The sequence below is a fragment of the Zalophus californianus genome, chromosome 14, assembly GCF_009762305.2.
Source record: "Zalophus californianus isolate mZalCal1 chromosome 14, mZalCal1.pri.v2, whole genome shotgun sequence".
NCBI lineage: Eukaryota > Metazoa > Chordata > Mammalia > Carnivora > Otariidae > Zalophus > Zalophus californianus.
In genome coordinates this window covers 31,414,137-31,433,758 of record NC_045608.1, presented here as the reverse complement: position 1 = coordinate 31,433,758, position 19,622 = coordinate 31,414,137, and the positions used below count along the sequence as shown (strand labels likewise).

The 19,622-nt window shown below is 48.5% G+C and overlaps 1 protein-coding gene and 1 long non-coding RNA gene across 3 annotated transcripts in view; one reads left to right on the top strand and one right to left on the bottom strand.

The window, feature by feature from the left end:
- The window catches only part of LOC113913108, a 21,406-nt gene extending 15,746 nt beyond the window's left edge, over positions 1 to 5,660 (bottom strand). Inside the window, exon 1 of the long non-coding RNA XR_003517092.1 lies at positions 4,048 to 5,660. This is a non-coding gene — a long non-coding RNA (uncharacterized LOC113913108). The remainder of the gene's footprint in view (positions 1 to 4,047) is intronic.
- On the top strand, positions 3,181 to 19,622 carry TUBB6 (tubulin beta 6 class V). 2 transcript variants are annotated; one of them, XM_027577094.1, is made up of 4 exons: positions 3,181 to 3,349; positions 3,733 to 3,841; positions 5,668 to 5,778; positions 18,113 to 19,622. In XM_027577094.1, exons 1-4 carry the CDS (start codon positions 3,293 to 3,295, stop codon positions 19,174 to 19,176), a joined length of 1,341 nt encoding a protein of 446 aa, XP_027432895.1. In that variant the 5' UTR covers positions 3,181 to 3,292; the 3' UTR covers positions 19,177 to 19,622. The 2 variants fall into 2 exon arrangements, with proteins under 2 accessions (XP_027432895.1, XP_027432896.1); XM_027577095.1 differs by lacking the exon at positions 5,668 to 5,778 and having other exon boundaries at positions 3,321 to 3,349.

Below are 19,622 nucleotides of genomic sequence, written 5' to 3'. Positions count from 1 at the left end.
AGCCCAGGACGCCCTTCCCAGTGTGGGATGGAGTTGGAGGGGGAGAGACGGGGGCAAGCTGAGAGTTGGGGCTGGAGGCTGGAGGCCAGCACCCCTCTCCCCGACTCCTGATGCAAATCCCCAAGGCATCTGAGAATCCTACACTGGAACTGACTTTCCAGACAGGAAAAGGCAGGAGGACAGAATGCACCCTTTAAAACTTTTGTTTTTGATTTGTAACTTGTACATCCTTAGACACAGGTGTCCTTTTGCTCCAGCCCCATCGTTGTGAGGGCCTTAGCCATGGGCTGGAATCCTGTCACCCACTTGCCAGCAAGGTAATGCCCGCTCTGAGCGTCCGTTTTCTCATCTGCAGTAATATCTGTAACTGTTGTGATGTTGTGATGAGTCCATAAGTTGTGATGATTCCATAAGTTCTGTGGAAAAGTGTGCGGCAATGAGCCCAAGTCAACTTAGTTACCTGCCCTCGTGATGTGGATGGTAGGCTGGGGTGCCGGTCAACAGGGAGTGTCCATTAGAAATTCTAATAAATCAACTTTCCGCCGTCAATTCCCGGTGATGGGGGTGTTCCTGAAGCCACCGACACCTGCTTTCTTATTCCATCAAATATCTCGGATTCAAATTCCCACCCAAGGACTAGCATCGAAAACGTGGTTATTTCCGCAAACCACCAAAGCTTCTGAAGTAGACACTTTTCTTTAAGCTACTTAGTGGCTTGATTCCGCAGTGGCTGTGTGACCAGAGCTGAGCAAAGTCTCTCCCAGGAACCCGAGGCCCTCCATTCCCCCAGCTCCCTACACTAGACTCAGTACCAGGAGACGGAAAAAGGGAGCGTTTACTTGGAGTCAGTAATTAAATTGAGCAATGGCCACAAACAGCCTAAATAAGGGTGCTGGCTACTCAGAAGAGCACAGCCGGGTCACCTCAGGTTGAAAGTTTGACGACAGAGCGTGCGCAAAGCTGTGGCCCCTCACCTGCTTCCTGGCATTGCAGAAGGTGTGGGAGGGGACCAGGGCCAGGGACCCAGTTTAAAGAAATTAATCCTTAAAATTAGAAACATTTGGAAAACTCCAAAAGAAAAAAATATTTCAAGTTCTCTACCTCTTTCCAACCACACAGTCGTGAGGACTTTCCCAAAGTTTTCATATACCTAAAAAGAAACTACCGGTGCAGATTACAGAGCATTGTCCCTTCCTCTTTGTGTGGCATTTCCATTTGGCCTGGGAGGGGGTGCAGTCCGGGCTTTCCAGAGTCTCCCCACCTAAAGTGCTCACACAGGGAAACTCATGCAAAAGTCTCTGGTGGATGTACATTCCAACCGAAGGTGCCACAGAATCAGAGCCCCTAGGATAATCCTTTCATTTTACACATGAATAAACCGAAGCCCAGAGAATTGGAGTGAACACAAAGCTAACTGGAAACAGAACCGGAATTGAAATCCAAGTGACCCTGACTCACCACCCAGTGGTCATTCCTTTCAACCACACAACACCGCCAGGAAGAGGGACTATTGCTCCCTGAGGGCCTAACTCATGCCCAGAAGTAACTCTGATTACCCCTGGCATACATTAAGTATCTGCCACATGAGTACATGAGTGAGTGAGCCCTCCCAGCTAGAAGCTTCGGTAGGAGTGAACCAGAGAGAGTTCTAGGTGTGTGGGTGTCCGTGGTGAGCATGGCTATGTAGAGCGCTGGCCGCAGAGGGGCCCAGGCTGAGTGGGGCAAACAGAGGGGGTGGGGGCAGAATGAGGGCAACTGAGCAGGGAGGGGTAAGGGGCCCGAGCCCAGAGGGCCGGGATGCCAGCCCCTAAAGTGAAGACTGTGTTACCTGCTAGAGGGTGTGAAGGGAACAGGTGCCCAGGAGGGACCGCCCAGCAAACACCGGGAAACGTGAGGTTTGGAGTTCAGAGAGAGGTCAGGGCTGCACCATGTTATAAAAGAAATATGGAGCCATGCTTTGCATCCGCAGAGTTGTCTTCAAGTCCCCAGAGAGGGCTGCGTTCAATCTTCGGCATCGGCCTGCCTTTCTGCGGCCCCTTGAGGATGGAGACGTGTCCGATTAAACTTTCCCTCTGGCGTCCTCACTCCTCCAGCACTGCACTTACGTAAAGAACAGGCACACAGGCACACCTCCCTCCGAACAGCAAAAGGGAGTCCCCGGCACCCAGGAGTAGGGAAGGTGAGGGAACCGGCAGAGGTAGAATCCAGCCCTCTGCGCCCTCCTGGGGCCGAAGAGCTTTTTCATCGCTGACTCCCAATGGAGAGGCTGCGTAGACAACTGTGCAGGGGGTGTGCGTGCGTGTGTGTGTGTGTGTGCGCGCGTGTTCACGGTCAGATGCCGCCAGGTATTCACTCTAACTAAACCCCACTACAAACGTTTCGGAGCGGTACCTGTATTTCGAGACGGACAGGCAGGAAAGCAAGGACATAAGAACCAGGTTCAGGGGGGAGGACGAGAGTCAGAGTCACGCTGGAACACTCCACTTTCGTGTCCCAAAGCCTGTCTCCTAGCTGGGTTTGACCCCGCGGCGCGGGCGGGGAGCCGGCGGCGGGGGGGTGGACCGTGCGCACCCACAGCTGCAGAGCGCCCCGGCCTGGCCCAGCCAGGCCCGCGCGGCCCCGGAACCCACCCCGGGCGGCTCCGGGTGGGACCCCGCCTGCCCAGGACGGCTCAGCGGGAACGGTCTCCCTCCGGGGAGGGTCAGCAACGCGGGGGGGGGGGGGGCGGCAAAATGAGGGCGGGGAGGGGCAGAAGCCGCGTCTTTCCCACCCGCCTCCCCACTTTTAAAGTCTCCAACGTCTCCCCCTATCTCCGCCCCCAAGCCCGCTTCAGTAGGCGCATTTCCCGGCCTGACTTCCCCAGCAGGGGGTCCTCAGTTCCCCTTTCTGTTCTCCCTCCTGGGACAGCACCGCGTGGAAGCGGCCCGGGGAAGATGGCCCAGGGGGAGGCTAGCCGAGGTGGGGCGCCGGCAGCAGGGTGGCGGGGGAGGGAGGCCTGGGGGGCGAGGAGGGAGGCCCAAGGCCAGCCTGGACGGGAGGAGGCGCGGCCCGGGAGGGCGAGGCCCGGGGGTGGGGGCTCTGCGGGCGCTGGGGGGAGCGGGGGCGGCGCTCGGTCCGCGGGGGCGGAGGGGGCGCGGCCGGGGAGGGCGAGGCCCGCGGCCATTGGTCGGGGCAGCCCGGATGGGGGGTGGAGAGCAGACGGAGGGTCGAGTCCCGGGGAGCGCGCCGGGGGCCCGCAGTCGCAGCGGCGGTCGGAAGAGCCAGTTCCCGGAGCGTAGAGCCGGCGCCCGCCATGAGGGAGATCGTGCACATCCAGGCGGGCCAGTGCGGGAACCAGATCGGCACCAAGGTGGGCCGGGCACTGGGCTCCCTGCGGGTGGGCAGCTGGCAGGCCTGGGGTGTCGGGGCTCGACCCCTCGGTGCGGGCGCCCTGGTGCGCACCCTCGGTGCGCCTCGGTCCTCGGAGCCCAGCCCTGCCCTGCGCGGCACTCGGGAAGTGCTTCGAGGAGTGGCGCGGCCGAGGAGGGGGCGTCACAGCCAGGGACCCCCTGCCCCTCACCCCTATCCCCACCCCAGCTGGGAGCGGCCACCGGCGGCTCAGGCGCGCCTGGAATTCGGCAGCCGGGCCCAGCGCACCCCGCCCCGCCGGGCCAGCCCTGGCGTGAGCCGCGGGGGAGGGCGCCCTAGGCTTCGGGTTCTGACCGTCTGTTCCCCCGCCTCGCCCTGCCCAAGTTTTGGGAAGTGATCAGCGATGAACACGGTATCGACCCAGCCGGAGGCTACGTGGGTGACTCGGCGCTGCAACTGGAGAGAATCAACGTCTACTACAATGAGTCATCCTGTGAGTAGCGCGGCGCCGCCGGGACTCCGCCCTTCCCCGTCGGACCCCGCCGTCCCCCTCCCAAACCCTCGGCCATCCCCGCCCGGACCCTGCCATCTCCTCCTCAGATCCTGGCCACCGCCATCTGGGGCCCTAGCCATCCCGTCCCGGACCATCGGCCACCCCCAAATGAACCCCGGCCATCCCTCTCCCGGACCCGGTCTTACCCCTCCGGGACCCCGGCCTTCCCGGGTCTTCTCCGACCGATCCAAGGTTGGCGCTCAGGATGCCGCCCCTGCGCTAGGGTAGTTTGCCCTCGGAAATTTTCCCGGGATATAGCAGGATGCCCGACTCCTTCCTCGCTTCCCCTGGGGCGGGAAATCCGCCGTCAGTTTCTTTCAAACAGCCGAATTTGGCCTATCACGGGGTCTGAACTCTTGAACTAGACAACCCGTTAGTGTTGTGAAATCCCTTACTGGGTCACGTCCGACTTTTTCTTTTGTTTCGTTTTTCAGTTTAAAATGGATCTCTTAATGGAGATTCTTGGCTAAAAATTTGAAAAACACCCAGTTAAATGACTTTTCTTTTTACCGACCTCCAAAAGCACTCTATGCTCCCTGGAAGCTGAAACTACAGACAATTCTGGATAATTGGTGGAGTTCAGTACAAATTCCAAGCTGTGGTTTATACAGGTTTGGGAATAATATCACCTCTGCCCTGCATACCTACATATATATTGTGGCTACGTGTATACATTATTTGTTACAGTTTTTATTATAAAAGTGATAGGTGCCCTTCACAAAACAACAAAAAACTAAGACTTTGAAAGAACACCCAGAAAATGACAGATGCTACCCTTCCACATGCATGACATATATCCCCAGAAAGAATTAATCTGGTTTTTGGAGTCACTTGCTGTTTGTCCACACAAGAGTTGTGAAGAGCGGGATACTGGGTTTTATTCATTGGGTTTTATTCCCAATCACTGGGTTTTATTCATTCAGCAGCTAGAAGAAAAAGTCTGGACAAGCAGGGCATAGAATATGAAATTTCTAGATAGCACTAAAGAAAATTCCAGTTATACATTGCACCTCCTGTTAACCTTTAGGTCCAGCTTGTGAACTTCCTTTGCTCAGTCTGGCTGTGTGTGTGTAGACGGACAGGAGTTGTAGGGCAGATCCTGTGTGCAATCCTATTAACCCCATCCTCACTGGGGAACAAGTTCCTGCCCGCGAGGCATGAGAATGTGCTTGCTAACAAAAGGGCTACACAGCATCACTGGTTCATAAATGAGAGTGGATCCTGGCCACCCCCCTCTGGGGCCCTAGGAAACAGCCTGGAGCCCAGAAACAGCCCATGGGATCGTACCCTTAACGAGGTGCTCAGGCTATAGCTTGGATTCATGTATGCGTGTGCATGAGGCAAGTGCCAAAAAGTGGAAAGAATGTAGAGCAACACAGCAATTAGCTGCAACAGATACAGTTTATTTCCGTGGAGCTAAAGAAGTAAAACTTCCCAACAGGAAAGAGGTGTCAGGGTGAAGTGGAAAATACAGAAGGCAGGAAGTCAGGAGACCTGATTTCTCATCCTGCTTGTTCCTGGCGCTTCCTCTGCCCATTCATGCTTGAGCTGGTTTCCTCATCGGAACAACTTCAGCTGGAACTGTGCTTCCCCCAGGCCCCTCCCAGGGCTGAGGTTCTGGGGTCCTAAGAAAGCCAGGCCTGTTTCTGAAGAAACCCTGCTTCCTACCCATCCAGGCAGCTGTGCTGGGGGGACTCGCTATGGGACAGTCCATGACTCTGGCGACCAGAAAGTGACGCTTGGGGGTGGGCTTTGTTCTCTTCCAGCTCAGAAATACGTGCCCAGGGCTGCCCTGGTGGACTTGGAGCCGGGCACCATGGACAGTGTGCGGTCTGGGCCTTTCGGGCACCTCTTTCGGCCGGACAACTTCATCTTCGGTGGGTTCCATCTCTCCTGCTTCCTTCTGCCTCTTTCTGTTTTTTTTTTCTCACACATCAAACTATTTGATGTGCAAGATTAAAAGGTAAAAGCTTAGGATGGAAATTAGCAGTCTCCAGTGTCATGACAGGGTGCTGCCACTTTTAGTTCTTGACTTTTCTTTAGGAAAGTAATCTCTGTCTCTCTAAATGAAATGCTTGTATTGATAGTTCTTGGTTTAACAAATTTTTTAGACATTAACTTCTTTCTTGCCCTTATAAATTATCATTAATATGATGATAATCATTTGTTTTGGTTCCTATGTGGCTCATCTTTTAATTGCAGTGTGTTTATATTTCTCTTTCATTACCTATAGAAAGTTATTTTGCCTTTTTCCCAAAGGCTGGCACTATGTGAATTTTGTTTTGTTAGAACTGGGCAAATCCTTCCCTCCCTTCTTCCACCTAAGACATGTCCATCTGCACACTCCCAAAGAAAATTATGTAATGTTAAATGAAGCAGCACCATTAGTACTACCAGCCTCCATCACCCTGTAGCCATGGTTTTTAGAGTCAAGGTTACTTGCCAAAATACTCAAAGAAGGAATATTCAAAACATGCAAGAAGAGACAGAATCCTGAAAGATTTTACTGGTACATGAACTGATGACTCTGTAGTAGAGTCAGGCAGTGACCTGTTATAAAGGGAACTCAGCAAGATGAACGTTCACAAAGTTTATGAATCCTCTGGGTATCGGCCCCCTCCCCATCACTCTGACAACTTACACAACCAACAGGACAGGCAAAGTTTCTGATAATAACTTGTTCAAGGGTTGGGCCATAATTGGCCCCAAGCAAAGCCTCTTCTGGACTCTGCTGCCCAATGTGGTAGCCACTAGCCACATGTGGCTATTTAAAGTTAATAGAAATTACATAAAATCAATTCACTTCCTCAGTTGTACTAGCTGCATTTCAGGGGCTCAATAATTAAATGTGGCGAGCGGCACCATATTGGACATATGGAACAGTTCCTTCATTGCAGCAAGTTCTATTGGAGAGTAGTGCTCAAAGCCTTAATAAAGATACTCCACTAAATAAGGGGAATGAAAAGAGAAAACAGAAAGGCACTACACAAACCCATGGCCATTCATAACCACTTCTACCTTAGGAGCCAAGGTAGAGTCTACAGGATATGTGGCAGATTTGAAGGTGTTCCATTTGACAATCGTATTTTAATGTTAGATACCACACCTTCACTTATATTCTTTCTCAGAAATTACTAATGTAATTGAGTAAGAAATATGCCTAGAGAGAAAAATGTTACTTATCAACAAAAGTACCTCAATCAACAACAAGCACAATTTCCATGCCCATAAAAGGTAAACTGTCTTACAAGGAAATGAGAGGCTCTTAAGGCCGATTCATGGCTTAAAGTTACTGTGGTATAGAAATTAAATCAGAGATCTGCTTTCCAACCCCTTCCTCAAAAGGCACCATGTGGAGATGATTTCATTGAGAGTAACAGATAACCCTCTGCTATTTAAACCCTATGTATCTAGAGTATCTCCTACACAGTAAGTGCTTTATAAATATTAGCAACATCCTAAGAATGCAAAGATGGTTCAACTTTGAGAAGTCAGCTAATAGGGGCACCTGGGTGGCTCAGTCGGTTGGGTGTCTGCCTTTGGCTCAGGTCATGATCCCGGGGTCCTGGGATCGAGGCCGGCGTTGGACTCTTTGCTCAGCAAGGAACCTGCTTCTCCCTCTCCCTGCCGCTCCCCCTGCTTGTACTCTCTCTCTCTTTCTGACAAATAAATAAATAAATAAATAAAATCTTAAAAAAGAGAGAGAGAGAAGTCAGCTAATAGATTAAGAGAGACAACATCTTAATAGGTGCCCCAAAATATTTGATAAAATTCAGTATGTGTTCCTGACTTGTAGAGGACAAAAACCCTATATGCAAGCTGGAAGTAGAAAAGATACTTCCTCTGTTTTAAGAATTATCTACCAAATCCATAGCAACGTCACACTCACTGGTGAAACATCAGAAGTATTCCAAAGCAAAGTCACGTATGAGAAAGAGATGTCCATTGTCTCTACTATTCCATGTTTTGAAGGTTCTAGCCAGTGCACGAAGACCAGAGAAAGAAAAGAGATACAGATCATTTAAAGGAAAAGACAAAATTGTTATTTGAAGGTGGAATGATTCTCTTGGATTTTCCAGATAGCCTGTCCAATGACCAGTGATTGGCACTTATAAGACCTCAATAAGGCAGTCAGATACACGATAAAGACTCAGACGTTATTGCTATGGGGTGACCAACTGTCCTGATTTGCCTGGGACTGGGGGGTTTCTCAGGACACTACCTGCTCAGTGTTGAAACTGGTAAAGTCCCAGGCAAACTGGGACAAATTGATCTTAAAAGTAATAATCAATTATAAAATATAATGGGAAAGTATCCTACTCACAATAGCAATGAAAGTTATAAATACCTAGGGACAAAATTTACTAGTAATTGGGAATGAGGAGGAGACATTAAAACAAGACATTTTTCTTCCAACAGACAGGGTACTTTAAAAACCAACAGCTAGCACTGGTGAGCTTGCTTGGGAGACTGAGTTGTAAGCATTGTCAGAGAACAGCTTAATGGATTCAGCAAATCTGGAATTTTGATTCAGCAGTTTCAGTTCAAGGAATTTGTCCTGAAGAAATGTTCGCACATGCATTATGGACATTGGATACTGGTCTCTAGAAGAGCTGAACCCCTTTGCCCGCCCCTCCCGCCCCCTTGCCCTTACTACCGGCTGGTGTCAGTCTCTGTCAGTTCAGCAGACTGCTCCCTCAGCTCCTGTGGTGGAGACTTGACTGGGCGACTATTCATATTCTGTATGCCCAGAAGGAAAAAAGGACAACTCCCCTGTGGCACTGATGTTGACACAGATCAATGCCACCTTGCTCTTTCTCTTACTCAGTGGGTATAGATTCTTCTTCTTTTTTTTTTTTTTTTGTAAGATTTTATTTGACAGAGAGAGACACAGCGAGAGAGGGAACCCAAGCAGGGGGAGCGGGGGAAGGAGAAGCAGGCCTCCGTGGAGCAGGGAGCCCGATGCGGGCCTCAATCCCAGGACCCTGGGATCACGACCTGAGCTGAAGGCAGACGCTGAACTACTGAGCCACCCAGGCGCCCCTAAGCGGGTATAGATCCTTAGCAGCTGTAGACCCTTCTTGCCTGCACCACCTCACTGGGTTACTGAGTTCGGGTCACCAAAAAGAGAGATCAGTGAATGGGGAGAAGGGAGACTTGGCCGCTAATTTCAGCTCTGCTACCTCTGGTGTTATCAGTTCCCTTCCCGGGGCTCCTTCAGCTTGAAGGTCTGAGGAATGAAGGGCCCTCAAGCATCCAGGCCTCTGTAAGAATCTGAGGGAAGCAACGGCCTGTCTCCCCAACGTGCACAGAAATATACTTCCACATAGAATTCTGCTCAGTTTCTTCCCTTGGAGGTTTTTGTTTTTGTTTTGTTTTGTTTTTAAGATTTTAATTATTTACTTGAGAGAGAGAAGGAAGGAGCACACGCAGGGGAAGTAGCAGAGGAAGAGGGAGAAGCTGGCTCGCCGCCGAGCAGGGATTCGATGCTGGACTTGATCCCAGGGCCCCGGGATCATGACCTGAGCCAAAGGCAGACGCTTAACCATCTGAGCCACCCAGGCGCCTTTCCTTTGAAGGTTTAATTGATTTTTGGTAAGAATCTGAGAGGTAGCTAAGGTTTCTTGAACCTGAATTACAGTTGGCTGAATCTACCCCAGTCTCAGTAAACTTTACCAAAAAATAGATTTGATCATTAAGAAAAGTATACAGTTGACCCTTGAACAACACATGGGTTTAGGGGTGCTGACCCCCTGCACAGTCCAAAATTTACTTACAGTTTTTGACTCCCCGAAGACTTAACTACTAATAGCCTACCGTTGATTGGAAGTCTTACCCACAACATAAACAGTCGATTAACACCTATTTTGTATGTTCTATGTATTCTGTGTTCTTACAATCAAGTCAGCTAGAGAAAAGAAAATGTTACTAAGAAAATCATAAGGAGGGGCGCCTGGGTGGCTCAGTCATTAGGCATCTGCCTTCAGTCCAGGTCATGGTCCCAGGGTCCTGGGATCGAGCCCCGCATCGGGCTCCCTGCTCAGTGGGGAGTCTGCTTCTCCCTCTCCCACTCCCCCTGCTTGTGTTCCCTCTCTCGCTGTGTCTCTCTCTGTCAAATAAATAAATAAAATCTTAAAAAAAAAAGAAAATCATAAGAAAGAGAAAATACATTTACAGTACTGTACTTATTTATCAAAATTCTGTGCGTAAGTGGACCCACGCAGTTTAAGCCCATGTAGTTCAAGGGTCAACTGTCCTTGATTTTTGATGGGCAGTGCATGGTAGGAAATTCAGACGTGCAGAAGGCGTGTACAGCGGGAAGCCGGCCCCTCCCTCCCCTCTCCGCTTTGTTCCCTCCCAGAAGGCTGCTCCGGTGACTGACCTTGTAGGAGCCCTTCCACGGACATATGCACTTTAGAAGCGAATACATGAGTTTGTGAGGTTTTGTTTTGTTTTGTTCTAAGATTTTATTTATTTGTTTGAGAGGGAGTGAGCCTGAGCAGGGTGGGTGGGGAGAGGCAGAGGGAGAGGGAGAAGCAGGCTCCCCACTGAGCAGGGAGCCCCATGCAGGGCTCCATCCCAAGGACCCAAGATCAGGACCTGAGCCGAAGGCAGACGCTTCACCGACGGAGCCACCCAGGCGCCCTGTGAGTTTGAATATATAAACATCTGGTAAAGCTTTATTTATGTAAAATACATGGCTTTCCTGTTTCGAGGAAGGATATAAGACAACATATAGTAAAGACAGCCATAAAACATGGCCGTTTAAAACACAGGGTGAACTGGAGAGTTAATTCAATTGCAGCTGATAATTAATTTAAGCTCTGGGTTTCTAGCAACTACATTCAAAAAAGGAAGCCCAGGACACAGTAGTCATCATCATAAAAGGCAATATACCACTTTTTTTTTTGAAGATTTTATTTATTTATTTGACAGAGAGAGACACAGTGAGAGAGGGAACACAAGCAGGGGGAGTGGGAGAGGGAGAAGCAGGCTTCCCGCGGAGCAGGGAGCCTGATGTAGGGCTCGATCCCAGGACCCTGGGATCATGACCCGAGCCGAAGGCAGATGCTTAACCGACTGAGCCACCCAGGAGCCCCGGGCATATACCACTCTGAAAAAGGGAGATCCCCCTTCATTCTACATTATTTGTATTTATTTATTTTGATCTTTGCTTTTTTCAACAAAAGCTAATATAGAACTGTATTATTAAAAATTAAGAACTAGAGTAAAAGAATTATTCTATATGATCATCACATAATCATCATTGGCATTGAGGTATATTTCTACCTTTTCTTTCTGTTTGCTGATTTTCATTATCTGTGAACACCATCAGATCTTCTGTCCCACTGAATATTATGTTTAAGTCATATTTCATGTTAATATATAGTTTCTAAAATCTGTAAGTTTTAATACATAGCATAATCTGTAATTATTTATTTCATAGTGGCCAATAATCAGGCAGTCATTTCTTACCAGATTTTGCTCTAAGAAAAAATATATGGGGGCGCCTGGCTGGCTCATTCGGTGGAGCATGTGGTTTTTGATCTTAGGGTGTAGAGCTTACTTAATTAAAAAAAAAAAGAATATAGGGGTGCCTGGGTGGCTCAGATGGTTAAGTGTCTGCCTTCGGCTCAGGTCATGATCCTGGAGTCCTGGGATCGAGTCCCACATCGGGCTCCCTGCTCCTTGGGAGCCTGCTTCTCCCTCTGCCTCTCTCTCTCTCCCTCTCTCCGTCTCTCATGAATAAATAAATAAAATCTTTTAAAAAATAAATAAAAAAAAGAATATAGTAATATAGAATCTAGATGTTCCCATCTTGGTTCACATAAATTGGTCTGTGTTTCTAACTCTGATCACAGAATAGATCCTCAAAAGTAAAATTACCGGGTCAGAGCCTGTGAACATATTTAGGTCCATTATACATTTTGCTTTAGTCTTTTAGTGGGATTAATACCACCAGCAGTGTTTGAGACCACAGCAGTTTTTGCTCTCCTTTTGCCTGAAATTAAACTTTTAAAAAAATGTATCAACTGAGGGACTCTGAGCAATATAATCAACAATGCTTTAAGAAATACTTTCGAGGAAATGGGAAAAGAACTCTGAACTCGGCAAGTCTGTATAAACTGTAGAAATTGTCCGTATAAGAAAAAGAGAAACTTGCACTCCCATAAACAGGACTCACACATAGAGAAACCTGAAGACCCAGCATTAAAATACAACTCAGTGAACCCTCTTCTGATGGGGAGGGGCAGTTAGCTGAAACACACACACACATACACACACGCCCCTTATTGCTTCCTGAGAGAAAATAGAAAAATATTATCGAATTGTACATTATTTAAGATGTTCAAACTCATTCTTGTTACCTTGGGCTTCATGGAACTTTGTTATGTTTTATTTCTTACAATGGGTGGTAGGTAGGTAGATATGAAGTCTGTTTCACAGCCTTTTTCATGCGGTGAAGTCTGTCCTGAGAAATGTCGGCATGGATAAGGCGATGGCTCTTGTTGATGCACTTGCTGGGGAAGGGTTTCTGATCAGACCCTGGAGGCCATGTGCCTTCCCCGCCTCACTTGTCTCTCACCCAGCCCAGATGTCTGCTCAGGGTCAGGCCTCCCCTCAGCCACCACTCCTGTGCAGCTTTTTAAAAGAGTCTTTATTGGGGACACCTGGGTGGCTCAGTCATTAAGCATCTGCCTTTGGCTCAGGTCATGATCCCAGGGTCCTGGGATCGAGCCCCGAATCGGGCTCCCTGCTCTGCGGGGAGCCTGCTTCTCCCTCTCCCACTCCCCCTGCTTGTGTTCCTGTTCTCACTGTGTCTCTCTCTGTCAAATAAATAAATAAAATCTTAAAAAAAAGAGTCTTTATGAAACAAAAAATATACATAAAAAAAGAGGCTTTATGAAATTGGATCAAACTATTGAAGTTGTGCTAAGCTGGTTTCTCATGGCAGCCGCTTCAGTGATGGTGGAAGTTTCCTTTGGTTTAATGTATTTGAACTGAAAACTGAGAAAGCCTAAGAAAGGTCCGGACTCATCTTTCTAGCTATCAGTAAGTGGGACAAAAAAGATTAAGAACAAATTCACACAGACCTATGGTGACCGTTTAATTATCTAATCCACGGCCCTTGTAAACTTTCAAGAATGTTAGAAACGACATCTGGCTTTTATTTTTATTTTTTTTTAAAGATTTTATTTATTTATTTATTTAACAGAGAGAGACAGCGTGAGAGAGGGAACACAAGCAGGGGGAGTGGGAGAGGGAGAAGCAGGCTTCCCTGCAGAGCAAGGAGCCCGATGCGGGGCTCGATCCCAGGACCCTGGGATCATGACCTGAGCCGAAGGCAGACGCCTAACGACTGAGCCACCCAGACGCCCCACGACATCTGGCTTTTAAACTGCCTCTAGGATTGCTTCTTGTATCTTTGCTTCTTTGTTAGAACATGCATCCCTATTTTTGATTCAGAATATTTTGAGCAGATTGTACTGATGTAAAATAGCTTTAATAGTAATATTTAAAGCCAACACTGAGGCACCTGGCTGGTGCAGTCGGTAGAACATGCAACTCTTGATCTCAGAGTTGTGAGTTCAAGCCCCACGTTGGGCGTGGAGCCTATTTACAAAAAAAAAATTTTTTTAATTCAAAGCTGACACTACTCTTAATTAAGAACTGTGAATTGTTTAAATGAATCTGCTTATTTTGTTAAAATAGCATGCTTGTTATGCTTTCACCTTGTTGAAAGGTGTCCAGAGTGTAGAAACACAGTATATTGTTTGAGGAAACAGTTATTTTTAAGTCATCCTCTATTTAACAAAAGAGGCAGAATTGCCTAGGAGGTGGTTCAGCCCCCTGTAGCTTCAGAGCTCCCTGTCTCAGAGTTGGTCAATTACATACACCAGTATCATTCCATCTCTAGGTGTGGTTTGAAGTGGTTTTTAAAAAAACACTGACTTGAAGTAATGTATCATTTTAAAAGTGAAAGTTATCTGCGTTTAAGTTTTGTACATGAATGTACTTAAAAAAAACTTTCTTAACAAATTGCTGGTTGAATTGTTGGTTGTATAGCATTCGTGCCCAGAGACAGTGGGAGAGAGTTTTGTGGGAGAAAATGGAACACCAGAAAGCCTCTTTCTGCACATGTAACTTTCCCCTCCCGATTTAGGGCTAGAGGGGGTCAGGGAGCACTTAATCCCTTACTCGATGTGAGCAAGAGCAAGTAAACCAGAGGATGGACTCTGAGAAGACCCTGGGGACCTGTTGCAATCCGCAGGCCAAAGCTTAGAGATTGCAGCCTTGTGTTCTAAGGTCCTGAGCCGCTGATTAATGTCCCAACATCTCATTACAGAACATGTTCAACTCATGACCCCCAAATATTTAACTGGGAACATCTGTTGCTAGGAGACGGTGGCAAAATATTTTCAGAAGTCACTTGCTTCTTCTTTTGTCAAGAGCAGAGAAAACCTCGTGGCTAATCATGCTGTAAATACTGAGGAAGCTGAGTGCGCGGTGTGAGCTGGGGAAGGGTCAAGTTCAGCGAGCTTGACTTCCTCCGGTTACATGCCCGCCTGAAGCTACCTTCTTGTTGTCAGTTGCTGGCTTCTACTCTGTTTTATAACATTTTGTTTTAAAGATTTTATTTATTTATTTGACAGAGAGAGAACACAGCGAGAGAGGGAACACAAGCAGGGGGAGTGGGAGAGGGAGAAGCAGGCCTCCCGCCAAGCAGCCAGCCCAATGCGGGGCTCGATCCCAGGACCCTGAGATCACGACCTGAGCCGAAGGCAGACACCCAACGACTGAGCCACCCAGGCGCCCCTGTTTTATAACATTTTTTTAAAAAGATTTTATTTATTTTTTTGAGAGAGAGAGAGCAGGGAGAGAGGCAGAAGCAGGCTTCCCGATGAGCAGGGAGCCCGATGCGGGGCTCGATCCCAGGACCCCGGGATCATGACCTGAGCCGAAGGCAGACGCTTAACTGACTGAGCCACCCAGGTGCCCCTCTACTCTGTTTTAATGAAATCATTTCTTAGCCTCTTTTTGACAATTGCACTCGCATTCTTTCCTTTGTGAAGGTGTGCTAGTCCTACACTGAGCTCCTCGAGCAAGGCTAGCCCAGCCCTTGTTCCTCTCCCTGCCTCTGGTGCATCTGGCCAGGCCACTGCCTGCTGGGTTGGGTGGGGAGGGGTGGACAGGAGTTAGTGGGGGGCATAGGAAGAACAATGGCCATTTTTGAGTCAGCTGGGCCAGAGAAAAGAGAATCTCTGTTTGTAAGAGAGAACGCAGTCACCTCCCAGACAAGGAAATGGCCACCAGAGAGGGCTAAGTGGCCGGTGCCCTCGGGGGGTGCTTGTGAGGGGGAGCTGCAAGCTTGGAGGAGCTTGCTTGTGCCCAGCCTGGGCCCCTCGTGAAGCCGCAGTGCTGCCATGCCCATCATCTTGGGGACTTTGAGCAGATGGGACAAAGACAACAGGAGTGAGAGGCTGAGCTCCCTTGCGAGGTGGGGCTAAGACAGCTGAGCGGGGGCAGCTGTGTATCATTCCAATGGGCAGTTCTGCCCTCCTGGACGTGTCACTATTGAATATTTAAATGTGTTTACTGTTTTCATCATAAAGTTAAAACTGCACATGTTTTCTTCAAACACACAAGTATGTAGTATAGAAATGGAACCTCCTCGGGCGCCTGGATGGCTCAGTCGTTGGGCGTCTGCCTTCGGCTCAGGTCATGATCCAGGGTCCTGGGATCGAGCCCCGCATTGGGCTCCCTGCTCCGCGGGAAGCCTGCTTCTCCCTCTCCCTCTCCCTCTCCCCCTGCTTGTGTTCCCTCTCTCGCTGTGTCTCTGTCAGATAAATAAAATCTTTAAAAAAAAAAAGTGGAACTTCCTCATCCCTTGTACAGATGACCCTGAGATTTTATTCACTGGGGTAACTAGTGGAATGGCTGCTCGTGTGTTCGTTTGCATTGAAACCATCACTGATTTAACCAGTCCCCTGTTAAAAGATATTTTAGGTTGTTTTCCTTTTCTCTTTACTATTATTACAAACTGCTCAGCACGTTTGTCTACGTCATTTCCCACATGTGTACATATACCTAAGCAAATTTATAGAAGTAAAATTGCAGAGCCTAAGAGGACTAACTTTGATAGATATGCTGAACTGTTCTCCATAGAGCCTGGTCCTTGTTATGCCTCCCCCGCAGCCCCAATTCTGGCCAACAGGGTTTGCCAGCTTTTTGATCTCTGTCAGTTTCGCAGGGTAGAAATGGAATCTCCTTGTTCTAGTGTACATTTCTCTTATAAGGAATGCATCAAATATTTAAGTTATTTGAATTTCCTTCCCTGTGAACTGTTTATATCCTTTGCCCATTTTCCTAAAAGTTAGTTTTCCTTACTCATTTGTAGGACTTCTTTAGGTATTTAAGGAGGGTATCCCTTTCTTTGTATGTGATACAAGTCACTAGTAGCGAATACATTTTAAACTTACTGAAGAGCCACAGGATTTTGGCTGTTTTTCTTGTTTTACAGATTTCCACTTAACACCCACAGTGTTTGGCACTGATAAATGCTGTGGAAGAGTCAAGGATATTTGAGTTGAGACACATTCCTCCAAAAGTAGGCCCTTGTGTAAGGCCACACCCACAGTACACGGCAGAATCGGGGGTGGGGGGCAGCAGCAGAGCTCAGTAAGAGGGCCCCAGCCCGAAGCGCACGAGGGCCTGGAATCTGCTTGTCTTACCTGGTGTAGCACTGGGCCACTGTCGGGAGGCAGCCAGAGCTTTGTCACCGTCTCCAGCTCAGCTTCCCACTGGTGTGCCCCGTGTTAGCCATGGAACTGCCTGCCCAGAGCAGAAAAGCTGGTCGCTGGATGGTGGTTGTGGATTTTTGCCACCAGTTAAATAGACAAAAATCAAGCGAACATCTTTGGAATAAGTGGAGAGAGGTCCATACAGTAGGATTCCAGCACTGTCTTAGCTCTGAGCAGAAGGGCAAACAACCCTGGCATCTCTGCTTCCTCTCGTTTTTTTGGTCCACTTGACACATTCAGGTCACTTGCCCAGCTCCTATGGTGCGTCCGGGTCCTTTTCATCCGATACATAGGGAAATTTGATAGGGATGCTAATGAATTTGTTCTTTAATTATACATTCTTTTTAGAACTAGATTTGATATATACCGATTTACTAAATAAACACAATGCCTTTTAATAATCTTCCTCGCTTCTTAAATAACTTACAATTTTGGCTATATATTACATTGCCTTCTACCGGTTAAAATCATGAGCAACAGCAGTGCCTTGTTTTATAGTTTATTACTAAATAGATATATTATCTCTCGCCATCAGAGGGGCACAGCCAGGCATGGAGGTGGGGGAAGGGGACCATGTTCATCGTGAGCTTGTGGAGGTCAGCACTGAGCATTGACTTTACTGCATTTCATAATTTACCCTACAGTGTGCTCTAGAATTTAGTTCTAAGTGGTTTTTCCTTGGAATGTGTATTACTGTATTGATTTGGATTGAAAAAGTCATGTTATTCTGACAGAAAATAAGTCCAGGGGCAGCTGGGTGGCTCAGTTGGTGAAGAGTCTGCCTGGCACTAGGGTCACGATCCCTGGGTTCAGGGATCGAGCCCCTCCTTGGGCTCCCTGCTCAGCGGGGAGTCTGCTTCTCCCTCGGCTCCTCCCCCTGCTTGTGCTCTCTCTCTGTCAAATAAATAAATAAAATCTTTTTTTTTTTTTAAAGAAAGTACAGTTTGGAGGATTGCTCTGATAATTAGGGCTGTCTTTGCCAATTAGAGTATATATCTTACATTTTCTATAACCTGAATAAGCTAAGCTTCAACCTAAAAACTCTTTCCAGTAAAAACATACTTAAAATATTTAATTAAAAAATCATATTGGCAGAGTTGTACTGGAATTAATATTTACATTTTCCCAACTCTTTCCAAGTCTACTGGATTAAGACAAGTGCCTCTCAGTAAAAGAGGCAACATTTGGTAAGTCCTGGTGGCAAAGCCTTTTGATTTCTCCCAGAAACAGAAGAATGAGCCAACTCAGGTTGTTTCCAGTGCTACTTTCCATAGAATTGAGTTTGGCGCTGAAAGATGTGTTTTTTCATCATCGTCTTAAAAGTATGAATAAAAGGGAGCTTCCTCTTCCCCCTGCCCCTGTGCCGACCTACTGAAATTGTGTGCCACTCTCTTGTGCTTTGTCCCAGGACAAACAGGCGCAGGCAACAACTGGGCGAAGGGGCACTACACGGAAGGGGCCGAGCTGGTGGATTCGGTGCTCGACGTGGTGAGGAAGGAGTGTGAGCACTGCGACTGCCTGCAGGGCTTCCAGCTCACGCACTCGCTGGGCGGGGGCACGGGCTCAGGCATGGGCACACTGCTCATCAGCAAGATCCGCGAGGAGTACCCCGACAGGATCATGAACACCTTCAGCGTCATGCCGTCGCCCAAGGTGTCGGACACGGTGGTGGAGCCCTACAACGCCACGCTGTCGGTGCACCAGCTGGTGGAGAACACCGACGAAACGTACTGCATCGACAACGAGGCCCTGTACGACATCTGCTTCCGCACGCTCAAGCTGACCACGCCCACCTACGGCGACCTCAATCACCTGGTGTCGGCCACCATGAGTGGCGTCACCACCTCTCTGCGCTTCCCGGGCCAGCTCAACGCCGACCTGCGCAAGCTGGCCGTGAACATGGTGCCCTTCCCGCGCCTGCACTTCTTCATGCCGGGCTTCGCGCCGCTCACGGCCCGAGGCAGCCAGCAGTACCGCGCGCTCACCGTGCCGGAACTGACGCAGCAGATGTTCGACGCCAAGAACATGATGGCGGCGTGCGACCCGCGCCACGGCCGCTACCTGACCGTGGCCACTGTCTTCCGGGGCCCCATGTCCATGAAGGAGGTGGACGAGCAGATGCTGGCCATCCAGAACAAGAACAGCAGCTACTTCGTCGAGTGGATCCCCAACAACGTCAAGGTGGCCGTGTGCGACATCCCGCCGCGCGGCCTCAAGATGGCCTCCACCTTCATCGGCAACAGCACGGCCATCCAGGAGCTGTTCAAGCGCATCTCGGAGCAGTTTTCTGCCATGTTCCGGCGTAAGGCCTTCCTGCACTGGTTCACGGGCGAGGGCATGGATGAGATGGAGTTCACCGAGGCCGAGAGCAACATGAACGACCTGGTGTCGGAATACCAGCAGTATCAAGAAGCCACGGCCAATGATGGCGAGGAAGCTTTTGAAGACGATGAAGAGGAGATCAATGAATAGAGGCGCATCCTAGTCTCAGATACCACAAATCAGATGTTTCTTTAACTCCGGAGCATCGTGACCCTGATGGCCACCACGTGGTGCTCTGCTCTAAATATGTGGGTATAGGCCCCTCACCAATGCAACAAAATTGCACTATCAGTCATCTGGAACGAAGAAAGTACATCAGAATAGCAGAGAATCGGCAGTCTTACCCAATCAAAAGATCAGACGACAGATCTTCTACTGGAGGACTTGAAACAATAAAGGGGCCATCAAGGAAGAGCTAAATGAATTCACTTCACCTTCTGTCAAGTGTTCAACCATGCTGAGAATTAGGAAGGAAGTTAGAAACAGTGTTTTTCATCCTTTGTGTTGAAACCTGAAGCTGTGCAGTGTTGCCTTATATTGAAAATGCAATATGGAACTTTAAAACAACTAATTCATAATAAAACACTAAAACCATT

What these genes read in the sequence shown, in the direction of transcription:
- TUBB6 (XM_027577094.1), top strand. Translation starts at nt 3,293, where the DNA reads ATGAGGGAGATCGTGCACATCCAGGCGGGCCAGTGCGGGAACCAGATC. An exon ending in GGAACCAGATCGGCACCAAG is followed by an intron (nt 3,350 to 3,732) that starts GTGGGCCGGGCA and finishes GCCCTGCCCAAG; the next exon opens with TTTTGGGAAGTGATCAGCGA. An exon ending in GCCGGACAACTTCATCTTCG is followed by an intron (nt 5,779 to 18,112) that starts GTGGGTTCCATC and finishes GCTTTGTCCCAG; the next exon opens with GACAAACAGGCGCAGGCAAC.